The sequence below is a fragment of the Petaurus breviceps genome, unplaced genomic scaffold (genome assembly GCF_028583685.1).
Source record: "Petaurus breviceps papuanus isolate PSGF00001 unplaced genomic scaffold, PetGlider_PUasm1.0 90603, whole genome shotgun sequence".
Taxonomy (NCBI): Eukaryota; Metazoa; Chordata; class Mammalia; order Diprotodontia; family Petauridae; genus Petaurus; species Petaurus breviceps.
In genome coordinates, this window is record NW_027187284.1 from 6,053,326 (window position 1) to 6,077,155 (window position 23,830).

At 35.7% G+C, this 23,830-nt stretch overlaps 1 protein-coding gene across 1 annotated transcript in view; it reads right to left on the bottom strand.

Moving 5' to 3' along the window:
• Window positions 1-23,830, bottom strand: part of CFAP47 (cilia and flagella associated protein 47) — a 963,244-nt gene that overhangs the window by 444,658 nt on the left and 494,756 nt on the right. Inside the window, exon 51 of the mRNA XM_069063838.1 lies at window positions 346-457. Within this exon, the coding sequence (XP_068919939.1) occupies window positions 346-457 (112 nt within the window). The remainder of the gene's footprint in view (window positions 1-345; window positions 458-23,830) is intronic.

Genomic DNA, 23,830 nt, shown 5'->3' on the forward strand with positions numbered 1-23,830 from the left:
AAAGAAGGAGGGAGAGAGAGAGAGAGAGAGAGAGAGAGAGAGAGAAGTTGATGAAAATGTTAGGAAATTATTTATATATGTTAAGAAAATTATTAGGTTACTAGTTTGGGGCAACCAGTTGGTGCCGTACATAGAGCACTGGGCTTAGAGTTCAAATCTGGCTTCAGACAAAAGCTTTCAAACAAAAGCTATATGTCTTAGGCAAAGGCATTTAAACCTGTTTACCTCTTTCACATTTGAAAAATGAGCTGGAGAAGTAAATAGCAAAACAATTCTAGTATCTTGGCCAAGTAAACCTCCTAAAAAGATTGCAACTGAAATGAATGAACAACAAAGTTTTGATACCTTTAAATGTGCCCCGTTTCCATGGGCATATATGTAGAACATAAGAAATCATATTATCAGGTTCTATAACAATCCTTGGACATCCCCATACCATTGGAAGATCTGAAGTTACCTAGAAAATTCATAAACAAGAATTACAAACTTTTAACTTTAGTATCAGGTCATTAAAAAGTTAAAACATTAAAAACAAATTCAATTTAAATGATTCCTCATACTGATGATAGTCCTCTGTTATATATCACTTTTAAGTTTTGTCAAATATTTTACATATGATAGCTCATTTGATTTCACAACAAAATTGTGAGGCAAATGCTACAGATGTTATCATAATCCCTATTTTATAGAAAAGGAAACTGAGGCTTAGAAAGGTTGTGAGTTGTCTATGCTCACTCAGTTAATTGGTATAAGAAATGGGATTCAAAGCTAGGTCAATCTAATTTCAAGTCCATTGCTATTTCCACCAACAAAATATAGCATGCAGAATGAAGAAAAGTAGAGAAAACGGTACAATAAGGAAGAGTTTCTACAGAAGACTTTTTATTATTGCTATAAATTTGAGGATAAGTCATGCTTGAAAGAAATGTAAAATATTTTTCAGACCATGTATAATTTGCTTAAACAGATTTTCAAAATAGTTGAAGCATTTAAAAATCAATATTAATCTTAAACTTAGCAATTAGAGAAAATATATATATTACTTACAAAATTAATAAGGTTATAAAGGTTGAGCTATCTTTGAACCAATGAGAAATCAGTAAATTTCAGCCAGAAAATATTATTTTGGAACATCGTTTTCAATATAATTTTATTTTACTTTAGCCATGTGCAATATATAGTTCATTACTGTAGCACTGATCTCTCGCTGTATTACTTTAGGAGAGTATTCCCTTAGGAGAGGGGCAGATGGGGACCCTCTGACTATGGACGCAGTCAGACCAGGAGAAAGGATCAGCCATACCTAAGATGCTTTAACCTGTACCCCTAAATGACTTGAAGTAGGAGGAAGGAGCCTTAGAAGAGGGGCACTGACAGAGATGGCATCCTATGGTTCGTGGCCCTGGGAGCACTTGTACTTTAAGAAGGTAAAGACTAATGAAGTATTGCAAAGTAAGAACACAAAGAGAAAGGATGACAGGAATATAGCATGGCTCCAAAATTGGGTGGAGATGAATATCTTGATGCTTCATACTAGTTATAGGTCCAATAAATGGGTGTCATCTCAGTCTTCTCAAAAATAACATTGTTCTATAGATTATGTTGGCCTAAAACCAGGTTCCCATGACCTTATAAATTATGAACTTTTCTCCTTTCCTGTCCTCTTCTTCTGTCTTCTATTCCCTTTCAATCAGCTGAGGCTATACAACATTTATTAACTACAAACAGGAGGACAATAACTCAAAAACCATTCATTAACCTCTGGTTTATAAAAGAGCACAAAGAAAGTTGAGACAATATTAGCTTCTATAGGTTTCTATTTCCCTCTTTCATAGTGCCAACTGGCATTGAGCCCTATCTTACTCCCTATGAGAGAAACAACCACTGTCAAATTGGATACTGTCAAATTGGCATCAATACCATCAAATTACTTCTGCACAATACACCTGATTCAGAATACCAGGGAACATCAGACTAGTTCACTCTTCTCTATAATGACTGTGATTCTCACTGCTTCCTAGTTCTTTTCCCTTCTCTAATCCTTGAGTCTAGAATTCCCTGATATGCCAATTTCTCTTTTCTCAGTGGTGCTCTCTATTGCTCGGTTACCATTTCTACTAAATTTGAAGAAATCTCTCTGTTTCTCCAGCAACTGTGTGACTCAAAAAGCTGCTGTTCTTCATTTTTATCTACATTTGCTGACACTGTGAGGTTGGTGCTCTCACCTCTAGTTCCACTACTATGAATGTCACTAGCATCTATTTCTCCTTCCTTCTTAAGAAAATGTTAAAACTTTTACAAAGAGATTGCCAGGACCAGGAATATGCTGGAACCAGCTTCAATTGGCTCTTGACAAATGCTACAGATCAGAATTTGATTTAGTTTGTTAATTGTCTCTGAAGTCTAGATATGCACATTGACAGGTAACACAAGGAGAGAACCTGATGTAAATATTTAACAAAACAAATAAAACTGCAATAGAACACACATAATGTTAATGTATGATTTCCTAAGTCCATATTTGGCTCACAGGATGACATATGTGTTAGTGGTCCTGTCTCTATTTGAACTTGATACCACTGGTCTATACCTAAGAAAGGAATGGAGAAAATGTTAATACCACAGATTAAAATTAAAAGTTTGTCATGTAAATTTCAGCCCCACTTCTTCTCAGCTAGTTGTCATAAAATCAGTGTCAATTTGACTTTTGCAATGATAATGAACAGTGAAATTGGCTTTATAAGGAACAACCCACTAAAGGTCACATTCTTATTTGTTTATGGTCCTATTTTGATTTTTGAATTACATATTGTTTCAAATATCTGTGAAGTAAGTTCACTAAACTAGAAGTCAAACTGGTATTAAAAGCTTCTGGATGTGGTGTGCAGTGATGCAGTAGCATCCCATCAAGGAAGGTGGGATATCAGCAGTTTTCTTACTGGAATAGTCATGAAAGACAGTACAATTTTCATCATGGTTCTGAGTGGCACATCAACACTTGAATTAATTCCAGTATGAGGCAGTGTAAAAGGTTGGCGGCAAGACCCCTGAAAACTCCATGATTTTCCTTTTTCAACCATCTGTTGACCATAGGCTTGATTATCGAACCCTTGAATTAGTTTGGAGAAGTATGGCATGAATTTGTGTTTCTAAAATTAAATTTTTCCTAGGAGCAAAAACAGAATTAAAAGGAACTCTATCCAAAAAATTTGCACAAGTTTTGTTGTTGGTTTGTTTGTTTTTAGTTTTCAACATTCACTTCTGTAATATTTTGAGTTCCAAATTTTCTCCCCAACTCACTCCACCTCTCACCCCAAGATGGCATGGAATTTAACATAAGTTCTACATATACATACATATTGAACCTCTTTTCACATTATTCATGCTCTAAAGAAGAATTAGAAGCAATGGGAGAAACCATGAGAAAGAAGAAACAAAAAAAAAGAACAAATTATATGCTTCAATCTCCATTCAGCCTTCATAGTTCTTTTTCTGGATGTGGACAGCATTTTCCATCATGAGTGCTTTGGTGTTGTCTTGCATCCTTGCATTTCTAAGAAGAGATAAGTCTATCAAATTTAGTCATTGTACAGTGTGGCTATAACTGTGTACAATGTTCTCCTGGTTCTGCTCACATCACTAAGCATCAATTCATGTAAGTCTTTCCAGGTCTTTCTGAAGTCTGCCTGCTCTTCATTTCTAATACCACAATAGCATTCCATTACATTCATATACCACAAGCTGTTCAGCCATTCCCCAACTGATGGGCATCCCCTCGATTTCCAATACTTTACCACCACAAAAAGTGATGCTAAAAATATTTTTGTACATGTGGGTACTTTTTCTCTTTGTATGATCTCTTTGAGATATAAACCTAGAAGTGGCATTGCTGGATCAAATGGTATGCACAGCTTTATAGCCCTTTGAGCATAGTTCCAAATTGCTCTCCAGAATAGTTGGATCAGTTCATAGCTCCACAGCAATGCATTAGTGTTGCAACTTTCCCACATTTTCTCCAACAGTTACCATTTTCCTGTTTTGTCATATTAGCCAGTCTCATAGGTATGATGTGGTACCTCAGTTGTTTTGATTTGCATCTCTCTAATTAATAGTGATTTAGAGCATTTTTTCACATGACTATAGATAGCTTTAATTTCTTCTTCTGAAAACTGCCTATTCGTATCCTTTGGCCATTTATCAATTGGGGAAATTTGCACAAGTTTAAGCTATAATTTCTAGACCACAACTTAACAGAATACAATCAATGTTACCACAAGTGTCCCTTTCTCCCATATTCACAGCACAATGTTCCAGTCTTAGATATCTTTGAGGGCTCTGTAATAGTCATGTTTTATGAATGATTTATGTTCATTTCTGTTACATTATTTAAAAGTAAAAAAGACTTAAAATAATACTTGTTGAAATAAAAAAGAATATTCTTGGGATCATCTTAAGATGTTCTAGGACAAAATATACAGGAAAGGAAGAGATAATGTTAACCCAAGTAGGCTGTACACAGGTGATATCCTAAGTTGGAAAACCTTTAATAGCATCTGGATGGATGAGTCAGCTTTGTCCTAGAGCAGGGGTTCTTAACCTTTTTCCTATCAAGGGCCCTGTTTGCAAGCTGTTGAAATCCATGTTTCTGTTTCAGTATAATGTTTTAAATACATAAAATCAGATGCCTAGGATTACAAAGGAAATAAATTCTATTGAACTGATTATAAAAATAATGAAAACAAAAGTTCACAGAACTAGGATAAGAACAGCTATTCTATATCATCAAGGATATTCCCTTCCTTTTATATTCTGGGCTTTTCGGGTTTCACGTAAAATGAGAGAAACCCAGAGAACAAAGATGCTATAACGCAGGTACAAAGATGCCAGGGACCAGAGTAGGGAAATCTATGTTGATTGTGTTCATTAGCAGCTGTTGCTATCCTTTGTCTGGAAACTTTTATTATCACTGTTGTTTTAATAAAATGACGTTGTTAAACACAAAGAAAACACCCCTCACTAGAACCAATATTCCTTTACGCTAATCTATATCTTCCCAACTTTTTGTTGTTGTTGTTGTTGTTAAAGTCAAACCCAAAGCACTACCTGAATACTACCACATCATTCACACACATACACACAAACACAAACACAAAGGGTTGAGGGAGAAGAGAGGGCGAATTTCAGGAAGCTTTGAATATATATTCTGGTTCACAGCTCTCAACTAATGATCCCTAACTCTCATTGCTCAGTGAAGGCAGGGTAAATGAATTCCATCCATCTCTTAACTTGCTTCAGGCTGCAAGAAGTATACACCCCACACAGTACATCCCACTGATTCTTTATGAGGTTGTTGAAAAGCAAATTCCTTTCCATATGTCTTTCCAACTTCCATGATCCTCCTCTTAAACCCACAATTCCTTTGTTCCTAAGGTCAAGCCATACAAATTGCCCTCATGTTCAAAAATCCTTAAGAAGTAGAAAAATCAAAGTGGAAAGGAAATAGCTTTCAGTGACAGCTAGTAATTTTTAATTATGAAGGCTCCAGTCAATTAAGGAAGTCATGTAACAGTCAATGGTTAAGCTGTCACCAGTAACAAGTTCATATTTAAAGGAAATGAATAAATTCTTTGGTTCAGCTTTCCTCTTACAAAACTTAATTGTTGCTGTTTTTCCTTTATAGACAAAAAACTTATTTTGTGATTTTAGGCCATTTGTGTTTATTTAAAATAATTTTATTTTTGGAAAGTAAGCTTCTTTTGTTTTTGCCATTGATCATGATTATCATTATCCTTTAGATAAAAGTGGTTTTCATATAATCCTCATCCCAAAGTTACAAGTATGTGACCCTTTTATTAAATAAGGAAAAATAGCTGGGAAACATTCAAATATGGATGATTGTTTTAAAAATCTGAAGAGCCCTTTTTAAAGCCAGAACCTGCTACTTCACAATGCTGAAAAACACTTTAATACTAAACTGAAGGGCAAAATATTGAGTGAAATATGTGAAGCTATGTAATAAATGTTTAAAGGATATTAATAAAAAATAGACTGGATACAAACATATATACGTGCGTGTATGTGTATGTGTATATGCATATATACATATACATTTGTATGTGTGTGATTGTTCTTTCCTTAATATTTTCAGTGACTCAGGTGCAACTTTTTTTTCTTTTTTCCCCACTAACAGAGAACTATGTCAGAACTGAGCTTTAATTAAAGTCCTCATTTTTAGAAATATTTCTGAACCATTTGTGAATGAGGGACGTAGAGTCAATATTTGAAATCTAGACTTGAAATCTGTATTTGTCAATGTTCAGTCAAAACAAATATCATAATTAATATACAGTTAGGGGATGGGAAGAAGGCCTCAGTAAGGAATTGATTTTGCATAAAAAAGATTGATAGACCCTTCCCTGGGCCTCTTCTGTGTTTTTCTCTTCCTTTGTGGACTGTGAGTGAAAAGATGCTATGAGGTTCTGGGTGGAAAGAGGAGTAGATTCTCCCCCACTTGGCTGCTATGAGTTCCTGGGTGCATGGTTCCTGTTTCTTTTGTGATTGTTCTTTCTTGATCTTAACTAGATGCATATCCAGAGATGGAATAGACTTTGTGATGCTTGAAAAGTCAGTAATAGCAACATTGTGAGATGACAGACTTTGTTAGACTTGACTCTTTTCAGCAATGAAATGATCCAAGACAATTCCAAAAGACTCATGATGGAAAATGTTATCCACATCCAGAGAAAGGAACTGTGGAGTCTGAATGCAGATAGAAGCATAAATATTTTCTCTTTTGTTTTTTTTTCCTTTCTTGTAGTTTTTCCATTTTGCTCTGATCTTTTGCAACATGACTGATGAAGAAATATGTTTAATATGATTGCACATGTATATCCTATATTAGATTACATGCCATCTTGAGGACAGGGGAGGGAAAGGAAAGGAAAAATTTAGAATTCAAAATCTTATAAAAGTAAATGTCGAAAACTTAATTTAAAAAATACTGATAAAGAAATCAGAAGAGCAATCAGAGGTTCCCTCAGCAACCAGAAATAGTAGCAGGGACAACTGGAGCTCATAGCAATGGGAACTAAATCTTATGAGTAACCAGTTATGAGATTGACCCAGCCTCAAGGGGATTGTTCTGTCAGCCAAAATATGGTGTCCTTCTAGGGGCCAGCCCAACTGAGCAAGGAAAAGAACTTTTCCATTACCAGAGATCAGGGATATGCTGGCAACAGTATCTTTTGCTAATCAACACATTTCCAGCCTTTTTCTATTACACTCAAACCCAAGGCAGTACCCAAACAATACACATAAACACAAAAAGTCTGTGTGCATGGTTTAAAAACTGGTTCCAAGGGAAAAATGTCCACATGATATACTTTCAAGTTTAATCTGCATTATTGTTTAACATTTTCAGCATCAGTTCCTTAGGTCTAGAAAAATCAATGAAATAACAAAATCAACCCTGATTTTTAGCTTTTGCTGATTTTCAAAATGTAAATACGCTGAAAATTTAGCAATTGAGTCTCATGGTCAGGTTCAAGCTGGCTTCTGTATACCCCCTACTAGTAAAACTCCTTGAACTGATATTCACAGGATCTCCTCAAAGGGAAAAGTAGTGACAAGAGTCATGAAGTACCTCCCCCAGAACTCCAAATGTTGGAAATACTGAGGTGTTGGGCTGACTAGAATTACTGCTCAGGAGACCCCATTTGGTGTTGTATACATCAATTATTAATTAGCCAGATAGAATTAGGTGTGTGTGTGTGTGTGTGTGTGTGTGAGTGTGTGTGAGTGTGTGTTTTAAATAGCAAGGACAGAAGTTAGAAAATATCTCCCAAACCAGAGCATACCTGTGTAGACACTTGATTATGTGTTCAAGGTTAAGGCACAAAGTATTGAAGCATATATGTAAGGGAAAGCTAGTTCATGAATTGACTTTTAGACCTAGTAGAGATGAACTCTTAAGGTGAAGGTCCACCAAAACCCAGAAAAAAAAAAGGGGATCAAAGGGTTTTCTGTTAATGAATATGGAAATATTTTGGATTCTTTAATATTTTTTTGCGCACAAGTCTCTTCCAATTAAACCTGTCAGTGTGGTAACTATACCCTGTTAAAATGTCATATCAAAGAATACTACATTTAATTTCCCTTATTTTATATTTGGAGATTTCTTTACACAAGGATTAAGAGTCCCAACATCATGAGCTCAGTCAAGAGAAATTTCTCAACTTTACCTATAGGGGGAATTTATACATCCAACCAAGATTTATATGTAGTTTGTCCAATCATCCTTAACATGTGGGATTCTTGTCTCATGTATTGGTTGTAGGCAAATACCACCCTATATATCTCCCTACATTACTTAAGGAACAGCTTAATGCATCATGATAAAGGATAAGGCTTTAGGTAATTGACTAGAATATTGACTAGAAAACTCTAGGATTAATGGAATTTCTATTATGAATTCTAGTTATTCCACAATTACTTTAAAATGTGACATCTGGGCTAACATGTATAATATATTAATATATTAATGGTTTTCCAAATTCTTTCTTTTCCCCATCATCAGACACAAATACACCGCCGTCTTCTCTTGTATGACTGCAAAGGATTTGGAAACTAAACATACTCCATAGTATGGAACTAGAGCCAGGGTTCATGGAAGTTAAAAATAAAAGAAAATGGAAATTGGAAATTCTTTGGAATAGTAAAAGTGCTATGAAATAGCCACATTTTAACACTATTTTTGGAAATTGGAAAATAGGCTACCTAATTAATATAAGTCCCTTTTAAAAAGAGCTATGTTCTCCAACCAGATAAATATAATTTCTCTTTTCTAGCTTAACCCAGGTTTTAATTAACTCCTCAGACTTAATGGCAGTCATCCATCCTTTTAATGTAAATCTTTTAAATTATAAGATTGAAGACTCAAAATTATCCCAGCTTGAAAAATTCCCTAATTATTCAAGAGTTTTGGATGGAAATTGTTTTTCCAGTTAATTCCAACAGGTAATATTATCTAAGTCTTTTTTAGCTATTGGTTTCTTATATCAAATTTCAGAAAGTCAGTATAGGGTCTTTACCAGATTGGTATGCCTATTTAATCCCACTTCTTCAGACCAGTAATTTTTAATTTTCTTCAGTTTGGTAAACATTTATAAACTGACTAGAGATGAGGAAGTTAAGTTCCTGCTAAATCATAGGAAAGGAAGCCCTCTCATAATATCTTATAATAAAGTTCTGAGGTATATATAGAAATGGGAACAATCTCTAAACTATTTTGTAGACAATAGGAAACAACCCAGTCGATATACTGAGGAGAGTTTAGAAGTGAGAAAGAACAATTTATAGGGCAAATTCTAGGAGGAAAGGATGGAATGAAGATAGTTGTATTTTGGGGATAGTTCTATTGGCTTGCAAGAGCTGGGTATTAAATTTTTATCATGAGCATTCATACCTTGGAAACTGGCAAATGCTACGAAGTGTGACTCAATTTATTGTTTTGTTGACTATCTGGACTTTAAAAAGTGTTGAAGAAAAATGTTAATAATACAGATTAAACTTAAAAATGTGCTCCACATACTTTTTAGGGGGAGAGTTACTTGTTAAATTAGATTAGAGAATAAAATAAAATAAAGATTAGAGAAAAGGAGACTGTAAGAACAGGATATGATATGAAAGGGTTTAGAGGTTTGAAAAAAAAAGTCAACTATGGAGCACTCAGCAGATTGCATCAATTTCTCAATATAGTAAAAGACCAGGTTTGTTTTTGTTTTTTGGAGGGGGGGAAGCTAGGGAAATTGGGGTTAAATTACTTGCCCAAGGTCACAGGACTAGTAAGTGTTAAGTGTCTGAGACCAGATTTGAAATAAGGTTCACATGACTCCAGGGCCAGTGCTCTATTCACTGAGCCACATAGCCACCCTGAGATCAGGTTTTTCTAAAGAAAAGAACATGAAAAAGAATGGTTAAAGGAAGTGAGAGGAAAAAAAAGATACAATATTCAGAACCATAGCCATGGGAAGTATGAGAGAAAGAAAGTAACTCATAAAATAAAAGAATATCATGAAGTAATGAGAAGCTAATTAAGATTACATAATATAACTTTCTGTAACAACATTCTGCAGCACATGAACAAGGAAGGAGAAACCATTTAGAGATAGCCTAGTGTTGAGATTTGTCAAAATGCAAAAGATGATAAAGGGTAAAGAACTGAAGAATCAAGGACAATTCATCGTTGAACTAGTCAACTATAAAGCCAATGGTATGAAGGGAGGAAAGCAAGCACAGATTGATGTGGAGAACAAAGAAAGTAACAGAGGCATTGGGGGCTGAAATAAAAAGGTGGTGAAAACAGATTTAATAATGAGTGTGGTAGAAGGAATGATGAAAGGATAGGAGGCTATGATCAGGATAATGAAACTAGCACAGTTTTAGGTAATATTAATATAGACTAAAGATTCTGACCACTTCTATGGATGCTGAGGAACTAGAAAGAAGTTGGAGATAATGGGAACTGAGAAGGCTAACGAACTAGGGAACTACAATGTTTTAAAGGGACATCAATATGTAATAATAAGAATAGCTAACATTTATATAGCACTTTGAGATTGCAAAGTAATTTCTCTAACATGTTCCAAAATTTGGGGGCAGACTTAAAGCAACTAAACAAAGACATTTGTGACACTGTATAAATGCTCTGACCTGATCTTCATTAACAGTCCTTATTGTTAGATGTAAACTTCAAAAATAAACATGCACATATCTATATGTGTATATAGTAAACAAAGAGGTATATGTATTCACATGTACATACATGCATATGTATACATAAGATATGTACACCTATGCACACATATACATGTGTATATACATTGTCTGTAGGCTTATGCTATACTGTGTATGTGCACATTCATGTAAATATCTATACATGCATCTATGCCTATACTGGTGGATGACTTGTATACAAAAGCCATTCTTTATCTATTCCTTTTTCCTGTGTATATAGTTAGGTAAAATTCTTTTTAGAATTTAGGGATTTCATTCAAGAGTCTTGTCAATGTTTCAGCATTTGATGCAATGAAAACATGTCATCCACAAACAGGGATCTCAGGAGAACTTCAATGTCTAGGGGAAATCATTTTTAAAATTTGATTCTATACTGAATCTTTTGCTATGACAGATGTGAATAATTTAGATGAGCTTATTTTGACTGTTCTATGCATTTTGTAATAATAATGATCGGAAAGTTTCTGTCACCATGTCTTGTAAAGAATCTTAAAAATTTTTGAGATATGTATGAAATACTACTTTTGTTCAGTTGAAACAAATTCATTTTATGGCTAAAATATAGTGCTACTATATAAAATTCATAAAAAGCAAACGGTGAAATATTTCATAAACATTCCATAATTGACTATATTCGTTAGCAAATGACTGAATGACAAATGTAAAGAATTTATCTTTTTTATAATATGTTGCATATTTTTTGTTCGTTAAGTGAAAAAACACTAAATATTGAGTCTAACACAGTATTAAAAGATGTCTATATAGTTTTAAATCAATTGAATGGTGGCAAAGATGTGGTCAACTGTGGAATATTGCTTGTGAAACTCTACCTTTTCCCATTTAATAGGCTAATCGAGGATCCCTCGATATATGAGATTATCATCATAAAAATTTTATTATTGATAAGTTAGTAAATATATGAGTTCGTAGTTGATGTTATATTGATGTTCTTCTAGTTCTCTTTTTTAGTAATGTTAAAAATCTGGATATTTAATATCTCTTGCTCCTTTAAATACCCTGCAAATTAGATACTTGGTGTCTTAAAACCATGTCATCTCCAGCACAAACTTTCTTTATGTATAGTTGGTCAAGTACAGCTCTTTTCTAATATCTATTTTCTTCACTAAATTTTCCATTTCCTCCATAATCACATTTAGGGCTTAAATACTAAATTCTAACAGGCGTGCATTTCTTTAATGGTGAAAATACTTGTGATAAAAATCTTTGCAAATATTTTCCTTTTTTCATCAGTTGTTCTCCTTGCAGTTTTATTCTCAAATGCCTTTAATAGAATCAGTTAGCAGTTCAGATAATCAGGGCAAACACTAAAACCAATGTATTTGGGTAGAAGGAAATATAACCTCAGATCTCAGTGCAGAAGAGATCAGGGCATTATGAAGGGAGAGACATAGACACCAGAATACTGTGGTAAGGGCATAGGATAGAGTTACAGGAATATGAAGTATCATTTTCAGTTCTGAAGCCTACATTTTAAGATAGACATTAATAAGCTGAAGAGCATCCAGAGGAAGGTGATCTAGCTTGTCAGGGGATTATATGCCATGTAAAGATCAGTTAGAGGAACTGGGGACATTTAGTATGAAGAAAATATGGCATTGCAGGAAGGGCAAAATAGCAGTCTTCAAGTATTCCAAAGGTTATCATGTGAAAGATAAAATTAGGCTTGTTCTCTTTGATTACACTAGTACTATTTGGATGGAAAATACAAAAAAAAAACTTAATTACATTCAAAGAAGAAGGAAATAAAAAATTGTTACAGGACAAAATAAAAATGGACTGGCTGATTTCAAGGTAATGGATTTTCCCTTACTAGCAGTCTTTAAGCCAAAGCTAGTTGACATTTAACAGTAACATTGTGCAATGATCAGATGATCAACTTTAATAGACTTAACTCTTCTCAGCAACACAATGATCTAATACAATTCCAAAAAAATCATGATGGAAAATGCTATCCACATCCAGAGAAAGAACTATGGAGTCTGAATGCAGATAGAAGTATAGTATTTTATCTTTTTGTTTTTGTTTTCTTTCTCATAGTTTTCCCCTTTCTTCTGATTCTTTTTTTACAGCATGACTAATGTGGAAATACATTTAATATAATTATATACATATAGTCTCTATCAGATTGCATACCATCTTGGGGAAGAGGGAAGGTCAGGAGGGAGAAAGAAAAATTTTAATTTCAAAATCTTATAAAAGTGAATGTTAAAAATTATCATTAATTGTAATTTGAAAAAATAAAATACCATTAAGTGGGGGAAAATAAAAATAAATTAAACATTTTAAAGAGTGTAATGGATTTTGTAGTGGATTTTTTTTCATATTAAGTGAATTCCTACCCTATTTAGAACAATAAGATATGAGTTATTGCATTATTTCATTTCACAGACATATCACTACCTAGAAAAAAGAATACAACTTTAATGAAACTATTAATTTCCATTAAATTTTGGTAAAATCTGTAAATACATGGTCAACTAATCTTTACTTTTGAAAGAAATATAATGTATGCACTAACATTATCTAATATAATGCAATCTAGTGGACTGTATATTCTATAGCTCTATGAACAAATTTGTTCAGTAGTTGTTTTCTTTTTCTTTTTTTTTTAAGCAATCGGGTTTAAGTAACTTGCTCAAGGTTACACAGCCTGGTGTTTCTGGGTGGGTGCTAAGTGTCTGAACCCAGGATTTGATCTCCAGGTCATCCCAACACTGGAGCCAGTGCTCTTACTCACTGTGCTACCTGGCCGCCCTGAGTAGTTGTTTTCTAATAGATATAGATGTCTAATAGATATAAAAATAGCTTGAGAATTTTTTTCTTGATAAATATTTATTGATTGCTACTCAATGTTGCCCTGGCAACAAGGGAAAATTTTCAGAAAGAGTAGCTTATTTTTACTATACATTTTACTCCAACTTTACTCTCCTTTCTATCATTTACATTCATTAATATAGCCTCTATTCCTAGCACAACTAAATTACAGGAAACCATGAAAAAAAAAAAAGGCAGAGAAACTTTTGAGCCAAATGTTCTTTTGCCATTTTTAAGACAGCACACAACATTCCAGAAAACTCCTTGACTGGAAATTTGGGGAAAAAATAAGAAATTATTATTACAGGAATAAAGAAGAGTTGTTAGTTAATGAGACATCAAAGCTAAGTCAGTGACAGTTAATCATCACCATTACCAAACCAGACAGAGCACTGAATTCTTAATTACACTGGTGCAGCTATTAAGATTATCAAATAAATCCTGGATCTTGTGAAGAATTTTATATCATTTATCAGATTTCTGTCAGCTACTTGTCAAATTTTACTTTGGAGGTAATGTATAAAAAATCATTTCAGAAAGATTTTAACTAGACCACTGAATGCACTTTACTTTTCATCCAAAATAGAAAACAAACCTACTTACTATTGAAAGTGGGAAAGAGGGGAGAGGGGCAGAGTCAAGATGGCAGACTAGAAACAGTGCCTCCATGCTGCTGTGGCTCCTACCACATCCAATTCATGTAAAAGGGGACTCTGAACAAACTTTGGAGCTACAAAACCCACAAAATGACACAGAGAAGCTAACTTTCTGCTGAGGACAGCCTGGCAGGCTGGCAGGAATCTGCCAGTACAATGCTCTGGGAGCTGACCCCAGCCCTATTGAGCCAGAGGTTTTAGCCCCAGGGTGGGCCTGACCAACCACCAACTGGAGGGACTCCAGAGCACCAGCAGATGTGGCAGTCCAGAATTATCAACACATAGGTGCTAAGGACAAAGTGAGAGGTCTGGGCAGTGTGGACTTTGGGATGCAGTAGTTGGGAGTCAGCTTTTGCCCCTGGGGGGAGAAGCCTCTGAGGGCTGTGACACAGCAGACACCCCATGGCAGCTTCAGCTCCTGGCCTGTAGAGTGTACGGGAGACCAAAAGAGCAGTCTGAGGGGTAAACACTCTTGCTTTAACCTGATTGGATCTGGACTGCAGTCTAGTGTGGAGGTCCTTGGGTGTGCCACCAGCTTGCCAGAGTGTGTGGAGGCTTCAGAGAGGTCACCTAACAAATACCTCCAGCAGCTGAGGAAACCCCAGCATTTGGAACAGAGCTCCCCTGTCTGGTGGCAGAGTCCTATTGTGGCAAAAAGCCCAAAAGTTAAGTAATTGAGTAGCAAAATGAGCAAGCAAACCAAGCAAAGCAATCCAACATTAGACTCCTGTTTGGGGGACAAAAAAGATGAAAGCATGGAACGGGAGGAAGACAATGAAGTCACAACTCTTGCAGCAAAAGCTTCAAAGAAAAATACAAGCGGGTTACAGGCCTAGAGGACCTTAAGAAGCAGATAAGAGAAGTGGAGGAAAAATTGGGAAAGAGAAATGAGAATAAAAGAAAATTATGAAATGAGAGTCAATAGCCTAACTGAGGAAAATAACACCTTAAGAAACAGACTAACTCAAATGGCAAAAGAGAGGAAAAGAATGCCTTAAAAAGCTGAATTTGCCAGATGGAAAAAGAATCTCAAGAGTTCACTGAGGAGAAACATTCCTTCAGAATTAGATTGGAGCAAATGGAAGCTAGTGACTCTATGAGAAATCAAGATGCTGTTAAACAGATCCAAACAAATGAAACAATAGGAGGCAATGTGAAATATCTCATGGGAAAAAAACAATGACCTGGAAAATAGATCCAGGAGAGATAATTTAAAAATTACTGGACTACCTGAAAACCATGATCAAAGAAAGAACCTAGAAATCATCCTCCCAGAAATTCTCAAGGAAAACTGCCCTGATGTTTCAGAACTGGAGGGCAAAATAGAGGTTGAAAGAATCCACCAATTACCTCCTGAAAACGATCCCAAAAAGAAAACTCCTAGGAATATTACAGCCAGGTTCTGGAATTCCCAGATCAAGGAGAGAATATTACAAGCACTGTAATAGTAATGGAATTTAAAGATCCCCTTGTATTGGCTTGGTTTTTGGTTTGATTGTGTTAAAACCCAGAGCTTATTAATTCCACTTATGGGATGGACATGTTGACGTGAAAAGAGAGAGCTGAACTGGAAGGAGCTGGTGACATAAATTTAGAGAGACACAAGAAAAGAGAGAGGCAGAAGAACTTATTTGGAAGCAGCACCTTGGAGCCAGAGAGACACTGAGAGGATTTCTGAGGGCCACTTTGAATTGCCCAGGACTTTTGAGAGCTGCCACCCAGAGCTGCCAAGGACTGAAGAGATATAGCTGTTATGCTGGTACTTTGTCTGTTTTGATGTTGTTTTGCCAGATTTGTCCACTGGTGAGGGACAGTCCTGTTGTTGCAGAATCCTTGGAACCTTGCTGTTGGTTCAGAGCTACTGAGACTGTTCTGCAGACAGTGAATACTGTCCACTGGTGAAGGACAGTGTTGTTGTTGCAGAAATTTTGGAACCTTGCTATTGGTTCAAAGCTCCTGAGACTGTTTTACAGACAGAGAGTGAATTCTGTCCACTGGTGAAGGACAGTGCTGTTGTTGCAGAATACTGGAACCTTGCTGTTGGTTCAGAAGCCCTGAAGAAGGATTTTCTTGTTATATGTTTACAGAAATCCTGGAAGAGGGTTTTGCTAATGTTTTCAGGGGTCCTAGGACTGTTCTGCAGACAGAGAATGAGTTAATGAAGGGGCTGGCAATGTATCTTGTGGCCTTGCTAAGCTTTGTCTCCCCAGGAACAAAAATTGCTGAGAACTTGCCTCTTGTCAAGATGAAGAAAAGACTTCCATTTGGGTATTAAATGCTGTGCTTAAGCTTGTTGTAACTCTGGGGTAGTTTCAATTGTGATCTAAGGGTGGGGAACTTTTGACCTTTTTGTGCTCTGTGATTAAACAAATGAATGTACTTTACTTATGATTGGAAACTAATCTCCATTTGAGAAGAGGGGCTTTGTGATGGACTAAATGAATGTACAGCCTAGGGGTGGAGTAGTATTTAGAAGAGGGACTTTGTAATTGATTAAATGAATGTAATATCCTGGGGTAGGGTAGTACTTGATTAAATCACACTTGGGGGTGGTACTTGGAGATTATTGAATCACACTTAGTAAATGCTGTATTTTGAATGATGTTATATTTTGATCTTTTCTGTTCTTAATTTTTCACGGAATAAAATGGAGAGCATCTATGCTGGCATTTTGAACCTTGGGAAGTTGCCTTTGCTTGGAATTACATTACAAGCAGCCAGGAAGAAACAATTTGAATATTGTGGAAACAGAATCAGGTTAAATCAGGATCTGGCAGCTTCTACACTGAGGGATCAAAGGCCTTGGAATACAATATTCCAGAGGTCAAAGGAGCTGGGATTAAAACCAAGAATCACCTACCCAGCAAAACTGAGTGTTATGTTTCAGGGAAAAATATAATCATTCAATGGAATAGAGGACTTTCAAACATTCTTGATGAAAAAAACAGAGTTGAATAGAAAATTTGACATACAGATACAAGAAGAAAGAGAAGCATGAGAAGGTAAACAGGGAAAAGAAATCATAAGGAACTTATCAAAGTTGAACTATTAACATTCCTACATGGAAAACAATAATTGTAACTTATGAAACTTTTGTCAGTATAAAAATAATGGAAGAGGATATATATATACATCTATATCAGAGGGTATACTGGCATATGAATACATATGTGAATGTGTGTATATGTGTTTACTGGTATTTGTAGATAGAGGACACAGGACCAATTTAATAGAAAGGGATGATACTTAAAATGTGAAATTAAGATGTGAGAGAGGAATATAATGAGAGGAGATGGGAAGAGACAGAATGGGGTAAACTATCTCATATAGAAGAGGCAAGGGAAAATGGTTACAATGGAGGGGAAGAATAGAAAGGCAAAAGGGAATAGGTCAACCTTATTCTCATTGAATTTGGCTCAGGGAGGGAATGACATACACACTAAACAGGGTATCTCACCCTACAGGAGAGTGGGGGGAAAGGGATGAGAGGGGGGATGATGGAATGGAGGGCAGGATTGGGGAGGAGGGAAGTTGGAAGCAATCACTTTTGAAAATGGACGGGATCAAAGAGGAGAATAGAACAAGTGGGAAGTGGGATAGGAGTGAGGGAAATATAGTCGTCTTTTACAATAAATCTACTATGGTAATGTTTTGCATAGCTACACATATAAAACCTATACTGAATTGCTTATCTTCCCCGTAAGGGTGGGTGACAAGGGAGTAAGGGAATGAATCTGGAATTCAAAGTTTTAAAATGAAATATATATATATATATATATATATATATACTATTATTAATACTATTTTACATGTAATTGGGAAATAAGATATACAGGCACTGGGTATAGAGATCCACCATGCTCTACTGTAAAAGTTGAAGGTGGTATGGTAGAAGATATGGGAGAGAGAAGATTGGAGGAAGGGATATCCTGTGGGACTGCTATTTTGGGGAAGTGGGTAGGGGAAAGCAGGGAGAAAATTTCTAACTCAAAATCTGGTGGAAATGAATGATGTAAATCAGAAGTTAATAAAGTATTTGAAAAATGAAAAAAAAAGAAAGTGGGAAAGAGACTGATTCTTCTCTAAACTACTTTCAATTTCATTAAAAAGTAATAGCATGTGGAGTGGCTAAGTGGTGCAGTGAATAGAACACTGGCCCTGGAGTCAGGAGGACCTGAGTTCAAATCCATTCTCAGACACTTAACACAAAAACTAGCCACATGACCTTGGGCAAGTCACTTAACCTCAATTGCCCTCCCCCCCCAAAAAAAAGTAATAGCATAAATATTTTCAAATTAAGATTCTGTAGTTTTATTATTTTTCTATCATCATTACATTTTAATATTTTTACTCAAAATCAGCATGTTTTATTCTTGTTAACATATCTTTGACTTCCTCTAAACTTCAAGACATGAGGCCAGTTAAAGTCAGGCGAAAAGTACATAAATCCTCTATGCCAATTTCACATTTCTTGTCATTATTTTCATCAGTTTTATATGTACAATTTAAAGGAGTAAAAAGATTTGCAGTATTCACTTTTCTAATACCAATGCATGTTTCCTTACATATAGATGGTTAAAATTAGCTAGTTTTTTGTTTTGTTTTTATCAATAGCAATGGCATTTGTATTAGATTTTTCAAAAAATAACTCTTTTTTCTATTTAGTAATGCAGAATATATAGGAAAGCTAGAGTGCAAGTCATTAACGTCTCTAAATTGCTGTGAGTGATTTTTTAAAAGGTAATCCCCAAATCTGAATTTAATAACAAGTAGAGAAAAATAAGAATTACTCTTCCAAAATTAGTCTGAATCTCAGCAAAGTACCTCATTTAAACTTGGTAACTCTGCTCTCTCCATGGTACCTGTCATTTGTGATCCACATCTATTATATTTACAGAAAAAAAATCATTCTCATATTGAAAAATTGTACCACAGGCTGTTATGACTGGATGGACTAGAGTTCAAGGATGGGGAACCTGTGACCTCGAGACCACATGTGGCCCTGAAGACCCTCAAATGTAGACCTTAGGCTGAATCCAAATTTATTCTGTGAAGTTTGGATTTGGTCAAAGGGCCAAATTTTATGACTAGAGGGTCACATGTGGCCTCAAGGCTACAGGTTTCCCTTCCATTGGCTAGAGTGTGGGACTTTACTCTTTTTAAAATAGGTCAAAGCAAATAGTTTCTGTCCTAGGTTCAGACCTTTTAATTGCACCACCCCTACAGACTCTGTAAACTTCCTGAATTTGAACTCTGTTTCCTTAAGTAGATATATGATGCCTGCCTTCTCCTATCTGCCTTAGTTGATCTCCCTGGATGTATCTACATGTACATATAGTGTATATCTACCTGGACTCCTGGCCCTTTATGCTATTAGAAAGCAATGTCCTAGTGGAAGCAATGCCCCTTTGTGTTATAGCCTTATCTTAACACAATTAGGAAGGCAAGTATCCTGTTTCAAAGAAAAACAAACAAAAATTAGGTACATAGAAGTTATATAGCCAGAACATTGTGCAAAAGTAAGTATTTTTTTTAAATTCCATTGAGAGCTATTTGTAAAGGAAGGAAAGTGAGTCATGAGTGTGGAGGATAATAAACTTGCCTTCTTTGTTTAGGTTTGTCCTTGTGTTGATTTGTATGTATTCAAATCCAGACAGGATCTTTGGAGCAAAAGTAATTTTTATAGCCCCAGCCTTCATATAAGGCAGAAACCCCTAAACTGCATTTTTGAAGCAACAGGGGCCGCATAAGAGGTCAAATGGAGTGTGCAAAAGAATATCTAACCTTTCGTCAGCTAATGGTCTGGGACAATGAACCAGAGATCAGTTTCAGCACAAGATATATGGTAAAATAATTGATTTAATCTTAGCCTTGGAGCAGTTCTTTGTATCTCCAGCACAGTGCCTGATGCAGAGTGAGGCAGGAGTGAAAATGACCAATAGATAAGCCTAGACTTATATACAAGAAACTGGTAGTAGTATCGAAAGACCAGCAGAGAAATGCAATAGAAACAGTATGACACCAACAGAAATGAGATGACCAGCACAGATGTGGAAAGCAAAAATGTTGTGTCTAGCAGATAGCAGAGATGCCAGGAGAGAAAAGGATAACATTACCAGAAGACATCAGCAACCTTGCAGTGTGAAGATGCGAATTGTTCTGGTTATTTTTCAATACATGTGCCTGGAGGCACAGCTTCCTAGCAAATATTCCTTCATACATCAATTCATTAATAAATCAGTCAACAGCTATGTTCCAGGCACTGTGCCAGGTTCTAAAGATAATACAACATAGTAGATTATATGTGTATCTACCACACATGGTCTCTCATCTTATATGTTCTCTGCATGTTTGTCCTCTTCACAGCAGTGAGGTGGTAACATACACATATTGAGGAAGTCTCTTGTCACTTTATTTGTTAAGCTATTTGACTAAATGTCTTTTAAGGGTTTTTTTTTAATTAAAAAAATTAAGCTTTTCAGCTCTGTCTGGCAATGGTAAATATCTGAATTTCTCATGTGCTAAGTGGGTGCTTACATACAGAGTCCCTCCAGCCTGAGATAGGATCCCATATGGGATCCCTACCTTTACTGGTATCACAACCTTTACTGGGATCCCACATGTTGGGAGTAGGTTCCCCAGGCTTCACTCAACCATCAGTATGGCAATACCTTAAAATCGACCATTATTCATAACTGTGTCACCTCCATGACTTTGAAGTCTGAAATTCCCCTCTCTGATCATTACATATATTCATTTCTCTTCCTGACTTATGAATCTGAAATTTATTCTTCATCCTTGCCACAACCTCTATTTTTAATCAGTTCTCCCTGTTCTCCTGGTCCATAACCTCTGCTCTGGCCTTCGTTTCTTCAGTTCTATTTGACTCCAGACTTGGCCAATTTAATAACACTGTTCTCCAATCTTGAATCAATTGTCCCTGCCTCTTACTGATTTCCCACCCTGTATATCCTTCTCCATCACCATCATCCTCTTTATCTGCTCATACTCCCAAGGTACTTAACATTATCAAAGAAATTTAAAACATCAAACTAAGGGGGTCCATTACAAATTCATGTTTTCTATACTGAGCCCGCCCATCACAACAGCATGGGAAAACTTTCTTTCTGGTTTGCTTGCTATCCCACTGTCCATAAAGGGTATTTCAAATCTTCTCCTCTCTAGACATAATCATCTGTACTCACTGCCTCCATCTCCTCATTATCCTTTGATTCCTCAGCCTCTTACAATGTTGCTTTTGACTTCATTCAAATGACACTAAATTCTCCAAGATTTTCAACAGTTTTTTTACTGCTAAATCTCATGACCTTTTCTTGGTTCTCATGCAGATCGAGTTCTTTGCAGTTTTAAAGATTGCTGACCTTCCCGTCCTTCCCCCCACATACACACACCTGTCACTGCTCTCTGCTCATTCTCCTCCTGCCTGCTTGACTGCTGCTTCTTGGTCTCCTTCTGTGCCTTTTTTGACTATCCCTGAGGGAGTTATTCTGTGCTCCTTTCTCTCTGCACACATTCTGTCTCCATTGCTCATCTCATCTGTTCCCATGTGTTCACTTCTACACAAATTACTCCCAACTGAATATATCTAACCCTAATCTCTCTCCTGAGCTTCATTCATACATAATCAACTGCCTGCTGAGTATCTCTTCTTCGATGTCAAGAGACATTTCAGATTCCAAATGTCTAAATAGGATTCATTATTTTCACTCCTAAATCTACACCTCCTTCAAAGTTCCTTTTTTTTCTGTTGAGGAAACTTGGAGTTATCTTTGACTCCATCTTTTTCACACACCCCATCATCCAATCTGTTGTCAAGAACTATTGATACTAATTCCAGAATGGGCCTTATATTAAACATATGTTTGCAGATACTGTCAAGTATCAAGGAGTGTGTGGGGAGGGGAAAGAGAAAGAGAGAGGTGGGGAGGGAAGGAAGAAGAGACAGAGACAGAGAGAGAGAGAGAGAGAGAGAGAGAGAGAGAGAGAGAGAGAGAGAGAGGGAGAGAGAGAGAGAGAGAGAGAGAGAGAGAGAGAGAGAGAGAGAGAGAGAGGTCAACCAGGTTATGGTTGAGAACCCTAGGGCTGATAGGGCTTTCACATTACTTGAAAGTAGTGACTCTGCTGGTAGATTGTCAAAGACTTAACTTAGAAACATATTGCCTAAAATAAAATTGTTATAGATACAGGGACACCCATGTTGCTATGACAGGATAGTGAATTTGATTTTCTTCCTTCTTTGAATTATTCTTTTCTCATTAGTGTTAAGTTCTTTTCATCTGGGAGGTGGTTATATATGTACGATTTGGTTTGGTTAGGAGAGAGATGATCCGAGAAAACCTCAACATCTCCTCAAGATATTCCATACCTATTCATTCTCTTTGACTATAATTCAGTAATTTTACCAATACATTTCTCATACACACACACAGAGACACACACATTTATACTTCAAACTTTAAGACAAAAATATTTAGATGATACAATTGTAATTGTAATAGGAAAATGAAATTATATATATACATACAACATTTAATGAAATACATATTTTTTTAAAATTGTGCTTCTAAGAATAAATGTTACTTAGATACAATATATTTTTGTCTATCTATAGCTATGTATTTGGGCAACAAAGAGGTCTTAAAGGATCTTAAGAAAATATAGGATATAGTAACTATTTTGCTAATATTTTAAGGAAGTAGTATTTCATTAATTTAAAACATTAATATATTATAGTGGTTATACAAGATGAGAAGAAGCTCTAGCACAAGATAAAAACCTCATGAATTAGTACTAGACAATTTTAATACTTAGATTATTTCTACTCCCAAAAAATTCTGTACTTTTTGCAATGAATACAAATGAATTTGAAGGTATGGGACTCAGGATGAGGCTTTCAAGATTCCCCTATGACAGTGATTCTGCCCAAACCACAGACTCTCAAAGAATTTGCAGGCACAATTTTTATCCAGCTACACAAAAGAATCAAGGAAAATCATTTCAACAGGAGGAATGGATGATGGAATAAGGCAGAAAGATGTATATGCCTTTCATAGTACTATTCTTGAAATAAGTACAGCCTTCTTTAATTTGAAGTTACCATGTACACTTCAACCACATGAGTGCATAAATAACTTGAATACAAAATTCTGGTAAGCAGATGCTTGTGATGAATATGCTGGAGTAACTTGACCAGATGATTGTAATGGTCAGAATGGACAAATCTTTTTATCCTGACTCACCTTGACATGCAACATCCATATAGTCATATAATGACACAAACAATATAGTTACCTTGCTTAGGAATTATATCAGTAAAATATTGACTGGTCTGATTCTCCATCAGAGTGGTCCACACTGAGCCCAAGAGGCCATTTCTAATCATGATGTAAAGAAAAACGGATGAAAGAAGCATTTTTTTTAAATCACAGAAGAGAACAGGAGTTAAGAGGGAAATAGACAAACAGGAAAACTTTGAAAGGAACATGCTGAATATTTCATATACTTTTTAAGAAGAAGCTGTAAGT